The following is a 14,817-nucleotide window of genomic DNA, read 5'->3' as shown; positions in this document are numbered from 1 at the left end:
CTGAATATGCTCGTTCATTTTGTGGCCTGTCTAATGCTGAATACGGTTACACTGGACCAAAGCTTTCGGTTGCTTTTGCCGCTGTTGCAGTTCATTAAACATGGCCTGACGGAGTGACAGTACATAGAAAGGAATGTTGATGATACTCGTGGGCCATCTAAGTACAATTGATACCCGCTTTTAAGCTACCCATATGACATTGAGATATTCACACATATCCCTTTTCATCTCTGAGGTCCTCTCAGGCATTTGAAAGAACAAAAGGCAAAAGTTGCTTTGCTATCAACCTCAAAATGATTTACTTTTCGAAAAAGACAACCTCAAAAAGGGTGGTACAGCTCTGCTAAAACTATTTCGAATGAAATATATCTGTAGCAGATAATCCGAATAAGTCACCTCTGTAGCAGCATTTGACTGAAGGTTAAACTTGCAAATCAATCTTGGCAGCTTGAGCTCGTTTTTTAGTCTGAACTCTGAACATATAAAAGGAAGCCTCCCAGAGCAATATGGATGGAATAATGGCACAAGAAGTACAGTTGACCTCTATTCAACCTGTGCAGGTCGTCTGATATTATACAATTGTGATCACAATGAATACTCAAACAACAGTGGGGTGGTGGCGCAGTTGGCTAGCGCGTAGGTCTCATAGCTAATTTGAGTTATCCTGAGGTCGAGAGTTCGAGCCTCTCTCACCCCATTTTCTTTTCAGTTGCTTTTTGATTTTTTTGGACAAAAAAATCAAAATCATTCAGCTTATATATCTTATTTGTCATTTAACTTCAACTTCTAACCTTTCCAAAAATTAATGGAAAACCAAAATGGCTGCCCTTTTCTTTTCTTAGATGCATTTGTGTCAGTGTGTCGCATTGGATCTTAGAACCGGAGACTAGATAGTGCCGTATTTTTACACTCAGCTTCATTACAGAGATAAGATGAGTAAACGAATATTTCATCCTCCCTGACATACACGGGCAGCATTTTTTATTCCTAGACGAGTATGGTTTGCTGTGCTGTGCTGCATTGAGGTCATACCAACCAATTAAGGGGTGTATGAACAAGAGGGTTTGGATTACAAACTCTATAGTTCAGTTCAAATATGAACTATAGTCTAATGATTTGGATCCATATATTTAAACCTCAAGCACAAAGAACTGACAAGGAATTTCCAGTAACTCAGAACACCATACCACCTAGTTACACTTCATAAGAACCGAGAGTTGCCGGTCATCAAGCATTGGACTGATCCGGTATACTATAAGACCTCCGAGGCTATGACACACATCCAGAATGTAGTTTTGAAGAGCATGGGCAAACGATGCTAGTCCAGAGAAACACACATTACACATATGGTTTCCTTATTTATTTCCAGCATGGGCAAACGATGCTAGTCCAGAGAAACACACATTACACATATGGTTTCCTTATTTATTTCCGCTGATATGCGAAGTGCATTTTACAGAACCTCCCTAGCCTTATTTCTTAGCTCGAATTTCAATACCCTGCACAATAAGACCTCTCTTCCAATGGCCTCCTTTTGTCTCCATGAGGCTAATGGACACCTCACCATTATCACCTTCCTCGTTGTAAAACTCACCCATCTCCAGCTCCATCCAATTGTCAACCCTTTTCTGAGGGAACAGTACATTGGCTCCAGGAGGAGATACACGACGGTTTCTTCTCCTAAACCTTGTTCTGATGGCTGGTATCATAATAGACCGATAATTCTGAGGTACTTCCTCTTCCTCATTCCCATAGCTGTGGAGGCAAACTTGGTGGGTTATTATACTTTCTCCGATGCTAACTGATGTCTCCTGGTCAGGAAAATCGAGTCCATATGATTCATCAGCTATCTTGAAAACGATTAAAGCACTATAAGTTGTGTTTTCCGAGAGCATCTTGCTATGTATCTTGCCACGAATTTCCAACCAGCAAACATCCAGGAGTTCAGCACCTTCCGAGAACCTGTCACAAACACTGTGTTAAAATTTGTGGCAAAATAGAATACAGGATCTCCATTGTGGTACATCATAGAGCTTGCATTGTTTATGTAAAGTGCCGTTCCTATGCTGCATTCAGTTTACAAAACCAAAGTTGTAAAGGCCATGTACTTTTGCACTTCTGCTCTTGAAAGCTGGGAAACGAAAAATAATAATAGCATTTGGTCATTTGCATGTGGGAAGCAAACTGAAGCAGTGTTCCAATTTCCAAATTAAAATGATTTGAGCTTACAGGACTCTTGACATCATCAAAACTGCTGCGATTGTCGTAAAACCATAACCTGGAACCAGGACATCATCGCTGTTTTCTAATCAGAGTAATTTCATCGACCATCCCACACCATACACAATTGCAAGTTTCAAGTGTTAGCTTTCGGACAATTGCAAAGAAACCACTACTCCTGGTGTTATTGGATGCAGCACCCAAATGGCATTTAAGGACTCAATTCAAATATATTGCATCAATTCAAATTTAATTTGCATCAGAGAGATCGGGACAGGGAGAAATATATAGTTGAGTTGGGCCTGGAGTCGATGAGAGGAATCCATCGCCAGTACCGTGGCGTCTCGCCCCACGAGATGAAATTACTAAGCAGAGAGTAACTGCATCTACCATCCCACCATACACAATTGCAAGTTGCAACTTCATAAGCTTTCTATCAAGTTGAATTGCAGTTGGATGCAGCAGCCCGATGGCATTTAACAACAATCAAATACTGTTCACATTCACATCCGAGTTAGAGAGCGAGACATAAGAAAGATTTGGCGGACCTTGAGTCGGTGAGAGGGATCCAGCGCCAGTACTGTGGCGTATGGCCCCAGATGATGCACAGCGCCCTTGCCGACAGCATGTAGCACTTGGCGCCGGTCTCCCTGTCCAACCACATGCTCTGCACACCAACACCACCGATAAGCAGCCGATCAGCTCAACTGCACAAGATAAGATGGAACCAGAAGCGCTCTTCCGTACCGTGAGGCCGTCTGCGAGGAGGACGGGGCGGTCGGAGAGGCGCATGAACAGCGCCTTCTTAGACGGCGGAGCGGGGACGAGCTCCCCGTCGGCGAGCGGCGGGAGGTCGCGTGGCAGGAAGCTTGACCAGACGGCGTTGGAGTCGGCCGCGGAGCGGAAGGCCGGGGAGACCGCGGCGGCGCGGCATGCGTCCTGCGGTGCGGTGCGGGAGATCGCTGACGAGAGGAGCTCCTCCGGCAGGCGCGCGATCTCGCAGGCGGCGGACGCCGTCGTCTCCATCGATGATTCGATTTCTTGAATATTTTGGCTTCTCTTTTCTTGAATATTTTGGCTTCTCTTTTCGATCGATTCGATTCGGTTTTATCTGTAGACTGTCGTGACGTTAACAAATGGGTTCATTACATTTATCTCCTTACAAGTTTACAATTTTGTATGTTTTAAAAAATATCGTTACAAAAGTCAAAATCACGCCGGTGCTATTAAAATATGCCTTTAGTAAACATAAATACCCTCATCTTTAACCTAGCATATTCTCTTGTTCCCCTCTCTCGTGACAGCAGCAACATCCCAACAATAACTGAGCAGTAGCCAGTAGTAGCAAAGTAAATCCGTTGGTGCAGCCACCTCCAGACACTGGAGGCGGCATGGCAGGATGGCATAGATGGGGTCGGCGCGATCTTGCTAGGAGATGAGGCCGGCAGAGGACGGCGCAGACATGCCACGTCTCTACGAAATGATGAAGATCTAGTCGGAGCTTGACAAGCAGAGGTGGGTAACGGAGTACGCGCACGCGGCGAGCTTAAGCGACGACGGCACGAGCAGGGGCAGGGTCACGGTGATCTGCACGACGGTGTCGACCCCGAGCACGGGCGATGGAGGCCCGAGCAGATCCAGTCACGGCTAGAGCAGATTTAGGTGACAGCGGCCTGAGTGAGGTTAGCTAGCGGCGGCCCAAGCAGGGACAGCAGTGGCCTAATTTGGCTTTTGGACTTTTCGTAGGTGGAATCGAAGATGAAGAGGGGAGAAAGGGAAAGAAGATGTGCAAATGTACCAACGACGATACATAGCTTGTCGACGACGGCTAGGTACTAGACCAAGAGGACCATGTGTTCTCGATGCTGGCCATGGTAGCTTCACAAAACCGTTTGAAGTTCAGAAATTGTTGGACGGTGGTTTTTCAAAATTGTAAATATTTTGAAAATCGCTCAAAATTTGATGAGAATTCGCTTAAATTTGTAAATCAAAAGCAAAAATAAACCGAATCGACGAATTGTACCAAAAATTGATCGCATTTCCAAAACTGCTCGAATTACATCGAAAACCGCTTAAGTTAAGAAAAACAAAAAAAACTCAATCTTGTAAATTGATAACTAATTCATCTGAGCTTCAAATTAAGTGAAACAAATTATTTGTTTCCGTGTAACATGATCTGCTTGATAAAAGTATTTTCTGTGAGAAAATGTATTTTGCTAAACCTAGTTAAATGTATAGTTAATTATTTGCTAATCCAAAATTATGAAACCTATTTTGTTGGTCTTCTTACATGATCATATTTCTTCAAAAATACTTGAACTTATGAAATAGTTATTATAACATGCATGATTGTGTAAACATATTGCAACTAGATTAATTCATAACTAACACATCACATCTCCAAAATTAATGAAACCACTTTTATTAGTTTACTTATACTATACTTTATGTAAAAAAATAATTATAGACATGAAAATATTAATTACAGTATTGTTTCTTAATATGTTCACTTTATGTCTGTGAACTTTGTAAAAATTATGGAGAAATCAATAAAACTCTAAATAAAGTGAAACCAATTTTAAAGATCCTCTTAAGATACGCCTTGCATAAAAAATATTTATTTACATGTTAAGATTTTTTTTAACGTGATGGACCAAATCATCATATTCATACGACCCATTCAATTTTTTTTTCAAACTTCTCCTCCATAAAATATGATGCAAGCGACATTATTTTTGAATTTTTTTTTTCACAGAAGATCTTAGAATTATCTCTAGTATTTTTAATTTTTTTATTTATTGAATTTTTGAATTCAAATTCGAAAACTGTTCGATTTTTAAATACGGTGCGGACCGAATTGGCCGATATTCGCGAATACCAAGCGTTTTCAACAATTTTTCAAACCCTAGTCGGAGGGGGTTGGAGAGGACGATGATGAGGATGTGATAATTAATCATTAAGTGATTACTATATATATAATGTATATTTTAAAATAGAGTATGGTAGGTTTAATAACTATCATAAGATAAATAAAATATTTACTGACATTACAGATAATATATTGTGTTACACAAAAACTATCCCTAAATTAGAAAAAAACCCACTATGTAACATAATCTGGAAAGGTTATGCTCGAGACTTCGAGTATGCAAAAACAACTCATTAAGACCCATGTCAGATTTAAACCATTATCGGGTTCATCTGATAAGAACTTCAAAATTAATAACACAAAATAACTCATTGGGATTTATAAGAGTAGATCTTGACACCCTATTATAATTATGTTCTTTTGAGATTAATCAAGACAGTATAAGACGTATGTTTGTTATCCTAAAGTAGGTCTGAATTAGTATAAAATCTCGTATCCTACTCTTAGATATGCATATTTGATGATCATGTATTCCTATTTTAAAAAGTTTTCTTGCATAATCGATTTTACTAATGGGGTCATCGTTGGAGGAGATAGAATGGCCGTGCGAAGGGTGGAGCGGATGGGGTCGCCGAAGGAAGAGGTCAGCTGGTGGTTGCCATGGTTTTCGGTTTTCACCGTAATGCATGTTAGACCTTCATCCGTAGACAGTTCATCAAGCAACAAAACAATCTTGGTGCAGTTTGCAAGGCTTTCATCATTGTCCCCCGTCTACAACTCGCACAAAATGAAAAGGCTTGTTAGCATCAGTGCATACAAGCAGTCGGTGATTCAAATCGAGCAAACAAATGGTGAAGACGGAGAGCAAAGAGAGAGGACTAAGAGAGGGTCGCGGGCCGGGTTGTCGCTGCCACCAGCCGCTCGGTTGTCGCGGCCGTTGTACCGTCCGGAGTTGCCGACGCCCGTCGTGCCCGCTCCCTGCGAGATGCGTTGCCGCTGCTGGCCACCGGGTGCGGGCACGCGATTGGCCAATTGCTAGGGTTAGCCTAGGAGAGGGCGTGAGGGGCGGGGGATTTTGTGGCCTGTGGGACTGTAGGGTTGTTGGATGTGTTGAGTCTTCGGCGACTTGGCTAGGCCGCTGGGGATGCGCTGCTCTTTGGAGCTGGGCATAGAATACATCTTGCGGATTGTTTTTGCTCAGCCCTACCTACGACCAGGGTTTATAAATGTGTTCGACCTCCAAAAATTAGTCCCTGACGATTACCACGGTAACCTAATTCAGTAGAATTCGATAGGAACTAGTCGAATTTCATCAAATTTTCGATTTTTTATTTTGAATTTAAATTTAACCGAAAACTGATCAATTTATGAATACAATGCGGACTGAATCTGCCGGATAACCAGAAGGTTACTGACGATTTTACAAACCCTGCCTACCACACACATCTAGAATGTAGTTTTTGCATAGCGTTGGCAAACAAAAGTGTCCGACCTCATGAACGTCCCTAATCAGTAGCTGACATGTATAATTTCAAATAAAAATAGACATCACAGATATAATTCAAATACAATACATGAATTCAAGATCTTACACAAAGCATATTGTTCAACAACAACAAGACTGCAAAACACGCACTACAAATCTGGTTTCCTGGGCATTTCAACATTCCATAGAACCTCCCCAGCCTTACTTCTTCACTCTAATTTCAATGCCATACACAATAAGACCTTTCTTCCAATTGCCTCCTCTTGTCTCCATGAGACTGACGGACACCTCGCCATCATCACCTTCTTCATTGTAGAACTCACCCATCTCCAACTCCATCCAACCATCGGACCTTTCCTGAGGGAGCTGTACACAGGCTGCAGGAGGACGTACACGACGATTTCTCCTGAGCAGTCGTCTCATGCCTGACATCATAGGACGGTGATTCTGAGGCACCTCATCTTCATCATCATCCTTATTGTCATAGCCTTCGAGGCAAACTTGGCGGTTTGATTTGTTTTCTCCAATGCTAACTGTTGCCTCCTGGACGGGAGAATCCAGCCCATAGTGTTTATCATCGATCTTGAACACAATGTAAGCAGCGTAGGTTGAGTTTTGGGAGAGCATCTTGCTGTCTATCTTGCCACGGATTTCCAACCAACAGACAGCCCGGAGTTTTGCAGCTTCTGAGAACCTGTCATCAACACGACATCAACATTTGTAGCAGAATATAATTCAAGATCTCCATGTAAAGTGCCGTTCCTACACTGGATTCAGTTTACGAAATCAAAGTTATGATACATGATAGAGTTTTGAATTGTTTATGTAAAGTACCGTTCCTATGCTGAATTCAGTTTACAAAATCAAAGTTGAAACTTGAAATGCCATGTACTTTTGCTCTTGAAAGAAAGGAAAAAAGAAAAGAACAGGTTAATGTTGTGACATCATCAAACTTAAAATGACCTGAACTTAGGACTCTTGTTACCATCATAAAACTGCTGCGATTGTTCCAAACCAATAGTATCTTGAAACCATAGCAAATTCCCTATTCTATGTTTTCAATTCAGAGAGTAACTGCATCTACCATCCCACCGTACACAATTGCAAGTTGCAACTTTATAAACTTTCTATCAAGTTGAATTGCAGTTGGACGCAGCAGCCCAGTGGCATTTAACAACAATCAAATATTGTTCACATTCACGTTCGAGTTAGAGCGCGAGACATAAGAAGGATTTGGCGGACCTTGAGTCGGTGAGAGGGATCCAGCGCCAGTACTGTGGCGTATCGCCCCAGGTGATGCACAGCGCCCTCGCCGACAGCATGTAGCACTTGGCGCCGGTCTCCCTGTTCAACCACATGCTCTGCACACCAACACCACCGGTCAGTCGATCAATCGAGCAGCCTGCACTGCAGAATAGAAAACGCAAACCGAAGCGCTCTTCCGTACCGTGAGGCCGCCGGCGAGGAGGACGGGTCGTTCGGAGAGGCGCATGAACAGCGCCTTCTTGGACAGCGGCACGGGAGAGAGCTCCCCGTCGGAGAGCGGCGGGAGGTCGGCCGGCAGGAAGCAGGCCCAGACGGCGTCGGAGTCGGCCGCGGCGCGGAAGGCCGACGAGACCGCGGCGGCGCGGAAGGCGTCGCGCGGCGCGGTGAGGGAGATCGCCTCGGAGAGGACGTCCTTCGGCAGGCAAGCGATCTCGCACGCGGAGACGGACGCTGTCGTCCCCATGGATTCGTCCGCCCCTTTTCGCTCCATCCGCTTTCGATCGATTGGATTCGGGTGAGCGATTGGGGATCAGCGATACAACACTAGAGTGAATGGGAGGCGGATTTATAGGTGGACGAAACGAAGATGCAGAGCAAAGGCTTAGGGGCTAAGCATCTGGACTCTGGAAGGCGAAGGAATCCGAGAGAATTTAAATGCATTTTAAAATAATATTAGTTTATTGAAAAATGCAAAAATAATAATTAAAAATTGACATTTGCAAAAATAGATCTGTCAGCACATGGAGTGTTAGACTATAAACCTATCGACACTCTACATACCGACATCTTACTTGATACTGGGTTCAGAGGTCTGTTGGCACTTCGCGTATCGATATATCATATGTCCCGCGGATGATATAAAAAATCTTAGTTTTTTAATATAATCTTGGATGGAGATGATTTTTATATAAAAATTATGCCTCTTAATAATATCTAAAACTTTTTAGTTGAATATTTTTTCATTTGAATATGTTTAGATGCACAAAAGGTGATTATAAATTTTAGATTTGAAAAACTAGATCCGTAACTTCTAGCCACTTTTCTCATCTCCATCCAAGATCATATAAAAAATTATAATTTTTTAATATCATCTATGGGACACATGACAGCCCTTACGGCTACATAGGATATCGTCACGTGGAGTACCGATAGATCCTTAGTTAGCACTCCGCGTGTCGACAGTATCTATTTATGTAATTATTGAATTTTAGTTATTATTTTTATATTTTTCAATAAAATAATATTATTTTAAAAACAAAGCTCAATTTAAATGCTCGAGGTCTAAGGGGTTGACATGTAGGCCCGGTTCCTTTCCAATCGTCACTCAAAAAATAGAGTCACCAACACACGACAAATATATCAAGATATTCGGCAAGAGATGAATGACGCCGAGACGGGGATGCCGCTCTTTATAGTGGAAATCAAAGTTGTGTCAAAATAGTTTGTATGTTTGGCAGCGCCTTCTCTTTGCTCTGGGCAAGAGCGCTAGTGGACACAGGGAGGGAGCAGGCGAAGGGTGTCGTTCGTAATGGAAAGAAAGACACCACTACTTCACCTCTTTGTTGGACCGCCGACACCCCTTGGCATTTCCTGTGGGGGAGTCTGATTGATCCAATCACGACGAATGATGGCAACCCGCCTCTTTTGCACATAACTTGACTCTTATTCCCCCATTATGAGAGATGATCAGGGGCTAGTTCGGCTACATAATGAAATTTACGAAAGCCCTTCTTTTTGACTCAATGTATTGCCCTTTGAGACTAGGATCTGATGAGGAAGTGAGAGAGGCGACACCAAACATAGATGCGTACCATTGCCCCAATCCAATGGACTATGTCATACATGGAGGAACCATGGAAAGGAGGAGTCTAAATCTATGGGCATTAATGAACCACCATTGGGGCACCTCATCTTGTCATTTTGTTGCTCATTCCCCTTAGGCCGAAATGTTTGGCCTTTACTTCGGAGCACCCGCTCACGCTTCGCCGACCTATCACAGTTCAAACTTTCAAGCAGTCATTCGCATCGATAGCCTCAACTACAGTTCAAGCACTGGCTCATGACAGAGCTTGATCATACCCGGACCTACTTCATTTTCAACTCCGAGTGGAAACAACTATGCTTTATCTGCATGTACAATAGGTGCTTAGAGGAGGTGTTTATGGAAAAGATTGGATTTTTTTTCTCAACTGTATATATATGTGCTTAGACGAAGGGCAAGATGTTTACTTAAGTATTATTGTTTATATTAGTGCTAACAAGATAGTTAATCATGTTTAAACACCTCTAGTCTTTATTTACATCAGAAATTATAATTTTTATGTAGGTGCTTACCACTTTTTTCCTTATGCACATAGCCATAAGCAAGTAGTATTGTTCATGCCCCTAAAGTACTTGCAAAAATGCTACTAGAAGCTGACGTGTCAGTGAAAAATATTTCATACTCCGTAAATCAAGGGAACTCGATGTACCTTGAATTAACATGTGGTTGGCACGTTAGTCGTATGTAAAGTTTACTTAGGTTTAGCAAAAATCCAAAAGTAGATAACATACATGGAACCTGATGTACCTTGAATTAACACGTGGTTGGCACGTTAGTCGTATGTAAAGTTTACTTAGGTTTAGCAAAAATCCAAAAGTAGATAACATAAATAACTGTATTTGTTGAAATAGACAACATATCGTCGTATTTATAATTCTAGTATGCGTATTCAACACCTTATTTACCGAAAACTATTCTTTGATATATGAGGTGCCGAATATGGATCGACCCCATCATTTTCGGCACATGAGGTGCCAAGTATGGAAATGTAGACCATATTCGTCATCTCATGTGCCAAAAATCAAGTGTATTTGGCACATGAGGTGGAAAATATGGCTGGGATTGACATGTGGTCACTTTGCACGTGTACTTATATGGTAACTCTTCTTACAAATTCTTATAATATATGTGCTTATGTGGTAACTGCTCTTACAACATGTGTACTCATGTGGTAACTACTCTTGTAACATGTGTGTTTGTGTAGTAACCGCTCTTACAAATTGGTACAACGCGTGTGCTTATATGGTAACTGCTCTTACAACACGTGTACTTATGTGATAACTGCTCTTACAACACGCGTTCTTATGTATTAATTACTCATAATGGATTCTTACAACACGTGTGCTTGTGTGGTAATTACTCTTACAATACGTATGCTTGTGTGGTTATAAATTCTTACAACACGTATGCGTGTGTAATAACTACTCTTACAACACGTGTGCACGTGTGCAAAGCGACCGCACAGCAATCCCGATCATATTCGACACACGAGGTGCTGAATATGGCACTGTGGAACATATTCTACACCTCATGTGCCGAATACACTTGATTGTGCTATATTCGGCAACTCGTGTGCTGAAAATGGTGGGATCGGCCCATATTCGGCACCTCATATATCGAAAAATAATTTTCGGTAAATGAGGTGCAGCGTGCTAGAATTATAAATACGATGATATGTTGTCTATTTCAGCAAATACAATAATGTATGTTGTCTACTTTTTGAATTTTGCCCTTAAGTTTTGTACGAGATGTAGCACTGCTCGGAAGCAAATTCGCTCGGTTTGTGGTGGTGACATGTGGGTCCCCGAGGGATGGTGTGTTGTTGGCTGGTCCAAGTCATCTTGCCATGGTACATGGATCACGTGGAGATTTGGACAACACACGTGGTCATCGAGCATTTGGAGACTAGAAGGTGGATCATTGTGGTGAGCCCAAACAACAAGGCAACATTCGACTCGCCGTGGTTAGGAATGGTAACATACATAATACATGTGGGTAGAAGTTATACAAACTCGTATTCGAGCTAATTTTTAAATCTGCATCCGCACTTCTTACTTGCCACGGATAAGAACAGGCACCCGCGTCCACCGCCTGCGGACATCATGATTTTTGAAGTTCGTATAAATTAACTATAAAATTTATAAGCTATCAGCAAAGTAAAAGAAAAAAGAAAAATGCATGATAAACAGTAGAATCCGGAGGGTCCAAGTTGAACTCGTAACCTCCATATATTGTAACCTCTGGATGGGGATCCTCTGTTAAAAAATACTTGGGTTAACCTGGAACCTCCGAGTTGTAGCAGAACGTGTATTTTTCGAGGATTCTTCGACCGATTCGACTTACATGTTAAAATCTAATCCACATAAGTATGTATTGGCACCGATGCATAGATTCTAAACCTAATTTATCCACTCTACAAGCTCAAATCACTAGCTCTACTCATATAAACCTTCCTTGTATCTCTAATATCTCAAGAACATGATGCTACTTCGTTATTCCTCGATTGTAGCCCATAAATCCAATCCAAATGCCAACTAATTAGTGCATCCTCACATGGAAAACCTTGGAGACTTATCCAATGTACTTTCTCAAGGTTTGTGTCTATCGATTTGGGGAAGAATCGAAGGAAAAATTTGGAGCAGAGAAGACAAGATGCTGTTGAAATTTCAGAACAAAGTGGCGGCAAAAAATAATTTGCAAAACTGTCGGTGGATGAACACCGTGAGCGGAGATCCTGAGGGACCCTCTTTGAGATTCGACCGGGGACTGGTCCTGAATCTACCTCATACATGGGTTTAATGCGCGAGTATGGGACTTAGGCGGGACGAATGATCGTCGGCTAGTAGGAGTAAATGCACAAGGGATTTAAACAGGTTCGGGCCGCACAGAGGCGTAATACCCTACTCTTGTGTGTCTAGTGTGTTATTAATGCTCTTGGAATACCTTTCTCTAGATCACTAGAGTTACAAGGTTTTTTGGTCTCTTGTTGGCTTCTTCGCTTCGGCTTCTGGTTCGCTTGCCCTTCTATGAAGTGCTCCCCCCCCCCCTTATCTAGGGGGGAAGTCTTTCAGGGAGTACCCAGCCCGGGAGCACAAGTTCCCATAAACAATAAATGAAAAATAATCAGCATAGGTCTACAGTTTGATGTTAAAGGGGTTGAAAATGCGCCCCTCGAACGGTCCCGTCGGTCTTTACGCCCCAACTTTAGCAGGTGCAGGGGGGCCCACCGGCCAGCCACTGAGTATCCTCTCACGCCCATCCGATCAGAGTTGGTCTGACACGGTCTGGCGCAGCAGGGCGACAGACGATACGCCTCGAACCCATCGACAATATCTTCAAGCGTCTCTCCTTGGGCCCCACAAAGGGACATGCGATGGGACTCGTCGCATTAATTGTGCCCACGCTTCCCTGCCAGGCGGCGGCAGGGGCTGGCGTAATCAGTATTGCAGGCGTGGGGGAGAGTGGTTGGATGTGACCGGCCACGCTCCCCCTTAAATATAGCATCAGGCCTTCCACCGATCGACACCTCATCGTGGAGTCCTTGCGGGGTCCACCGGCAAGGGACTTCTCAGGTCCTCGGGGAACTCTGGGTGCTTAGGTACCAACTGTTCTCGGCCCCGAGCACCCCCTCCCAGATCTGGCTCTTCTTGGGTCCTCGAGGAACTCTGGGTACTCGAGGACCAACTGTTCTTGGCCCCGAGCACCCCCTCTCGGATCTGGCTCTTCTCGGGTCCTCGGGGAACTTTGGGTACTTGGGGACCAACTGTTCTTGGCCCCGCGCACCCCCTCCCGGGTCTGGCTTTTCTCAGACCCTCGAGGAGATGGTCCCCGAGGGATGGCGCCATGTGGCACTGCGCTGTCCTGGCCTCGGAACTCGAGAACCACCGGTTCCCATATCACCGACAAAAACCTTCAAAACTTGATGCATGCAAGAATTTCTTGGATGGATGGAGAGCTATAGAGATGGGGAACACTATAGTATCACATGCATACCTTGATTTTACTCTTGAGAGAGGGATTTTGAGTGGAGAGTGGAGAGCTTGAGGCGGAGGGGGGGGGGAAGAGCAGCAGCTCTGCTGCCTCTTTGCTAGCTCGAATGGAGCGAGGAGTGAGAGAGGGAGCACATGAGAGAGAGGGAGGGGTGAGAGGCTGATGGTGCTGAAGAAAAAGGAGGGCCGGTCAACTCAAGTGGGCCCCATTTGCTAGAGAGACGAGCTATATTACTGCTGAAAATCCTATTTTTCTCTTCTCCTTTTCATAACCCAAACATAGGTGCTCTAGTGCTCCAAAAATTCTACGAATTTTTGTGCCACATTTACAAAACAAGATGAACCCATTTAAAATGGATTCAATCACAACGCTTACGCAGAACTAAAACAAAAGAGGAAAATTCTAACATCGGGTATTTTCATAACACTTTGCAAAAGTTAAGCTGCCAAAAAAAAATTAACAAGCACTCAATAAATAAATATGATGCTCATGATGCATGATTATACTTAATGACATGATTAAAGAATTGAGACACGACAGACATGGTCATGCAGCCTCTGATGGGCGTGAACCACCACACCTAGCAAGCGCAAAGGAGCTCAAGCGTGTAGAGCCAACGCAACACCGGCCAACAGGCGCCAAAGGGCACGACGGTGATGTCGAGGTTGCCATAGTAGAAGATCACCACGTCGAGTAGGCTCGGCCGCGAGGCGACGCTGAGGCCGATCGCACGGAGCACCTCCCGCGCCGCCGCGATAGAGGAGACCATGACGGTGTCCACCAGCCCCAGTCGCAGGCACAACACCGGGCCGTGCCACTCGTCCAGGTCGCGAAGGGCGACCTTCGCACTGGATATGGGCCATCGCCCGGGCCGCCACCACCAAAAGAGAAGGCACACCGAGGCCAGCGTCGACAACACCTGCCATGCCACCGCGGGGCGTCACCTCAACAATAGAACCGGTGCTGTCGCCACAATGGATTTGGTGTCGCACCACCACTAGGCGTAGTCGACGGAAACCGCTGTCACGGACAAGGGGAGAGAGGGGGAGACGAGGAGGGGGCACATAGAGGGGAGACAAGGAGAGAGGGAGAGATGGAGGAGGCGAGGTCACGCGGACACCACTACCGGCTACCGCCGGCGGCCCCATCTAGCCGCGGAGGCGG

General features: G+C 44.1%; 2 protein-coding genes and 1 non-coding gene across 3 annotated transcripts; 1 reads left to right on the top strand and 2 right to left on the bottom strand.

The window, feature by feature from the left end:
- The first annotated feature begins 610 nt into the window (after positions 1-610).
- On the top strand, positions 611-697 carry TRNAM-CAU (transfer RNA methionine (anticodon CAU)). Its single transcript is given in 2 exon segments — positions 611-648; positions 662-697. It is a non-coding gene; the product is annotated as a tRNA-Met (tRNA).
- A 580-nt stretch (positions 698-1,277) lies between these two features.
- Positions 1,278-4,616, bottom strand: LOC133920065 (putative F-box protein PP2-B12). Its single transcript, XM_062364705.1, has 3 exons — positions 2,968-4,616; positions 2,769-2,887; positions 1,278-1,962 (listed from the first exon to the last, which is right to left on the bottom strand). Exons 1-3 carry the CDS (start codon positions 3,244-3,246, stop codon positions 1,473-1,475), a joined length of 888 nt encoding a protein of 295 aa, XP_062220689.1. The 5' UTR covers positions 3,247-4,616; the 3' UTR covers positions 1,278-1,472.
- Positions 4,617-6,618: 2,002 nt separating this feature from the next.
- Positions 6,619-8,441, bottom strand: LOC133920064 (F-box protein PP2-B11-like). Its single transcript, XM_062364704.1, has 3 exons — positions 8,023-8,441; positions 7,818-7,936; positions 6,619-7,269 (listed from the first exon to the last, which is right to left on the bottom strand). The coding sequence occupies exons 1-3, from the start codon at positions 8,329-8,331 to the stop codon at positions 6,777-6,779; spliced, it is 921 nt and encodes a 306-aa protein (XP_062220688.1). The 5' UTR covers positions 8,332-8,441; the 3' UTR covers positions 6,619-6,776.
- Positions 8,442-14,817: the final 6,376 nt, after the last annotated feature.

The sequence above is a fragment of the Phragmites australis genome, chromosome 5, assembly GCF_958298935.1.
Source record: "Phragmites australis chromosome 5, lpPhrAust1.1, whole genome shotgun sequence".
In the NCBI taxonomy this organism is placed as follows: Eukaryota; Viridiplantae; Streptophyta; class Magnoliopsida; order Poales; family Poaceae; genus Phragmites; species Phragmites australis.
The sequence above is the reverse complement of the archived record's forward strand: the minus strand, read 5'-3'. Positions and strand labels throughout refer to the sequence as shown.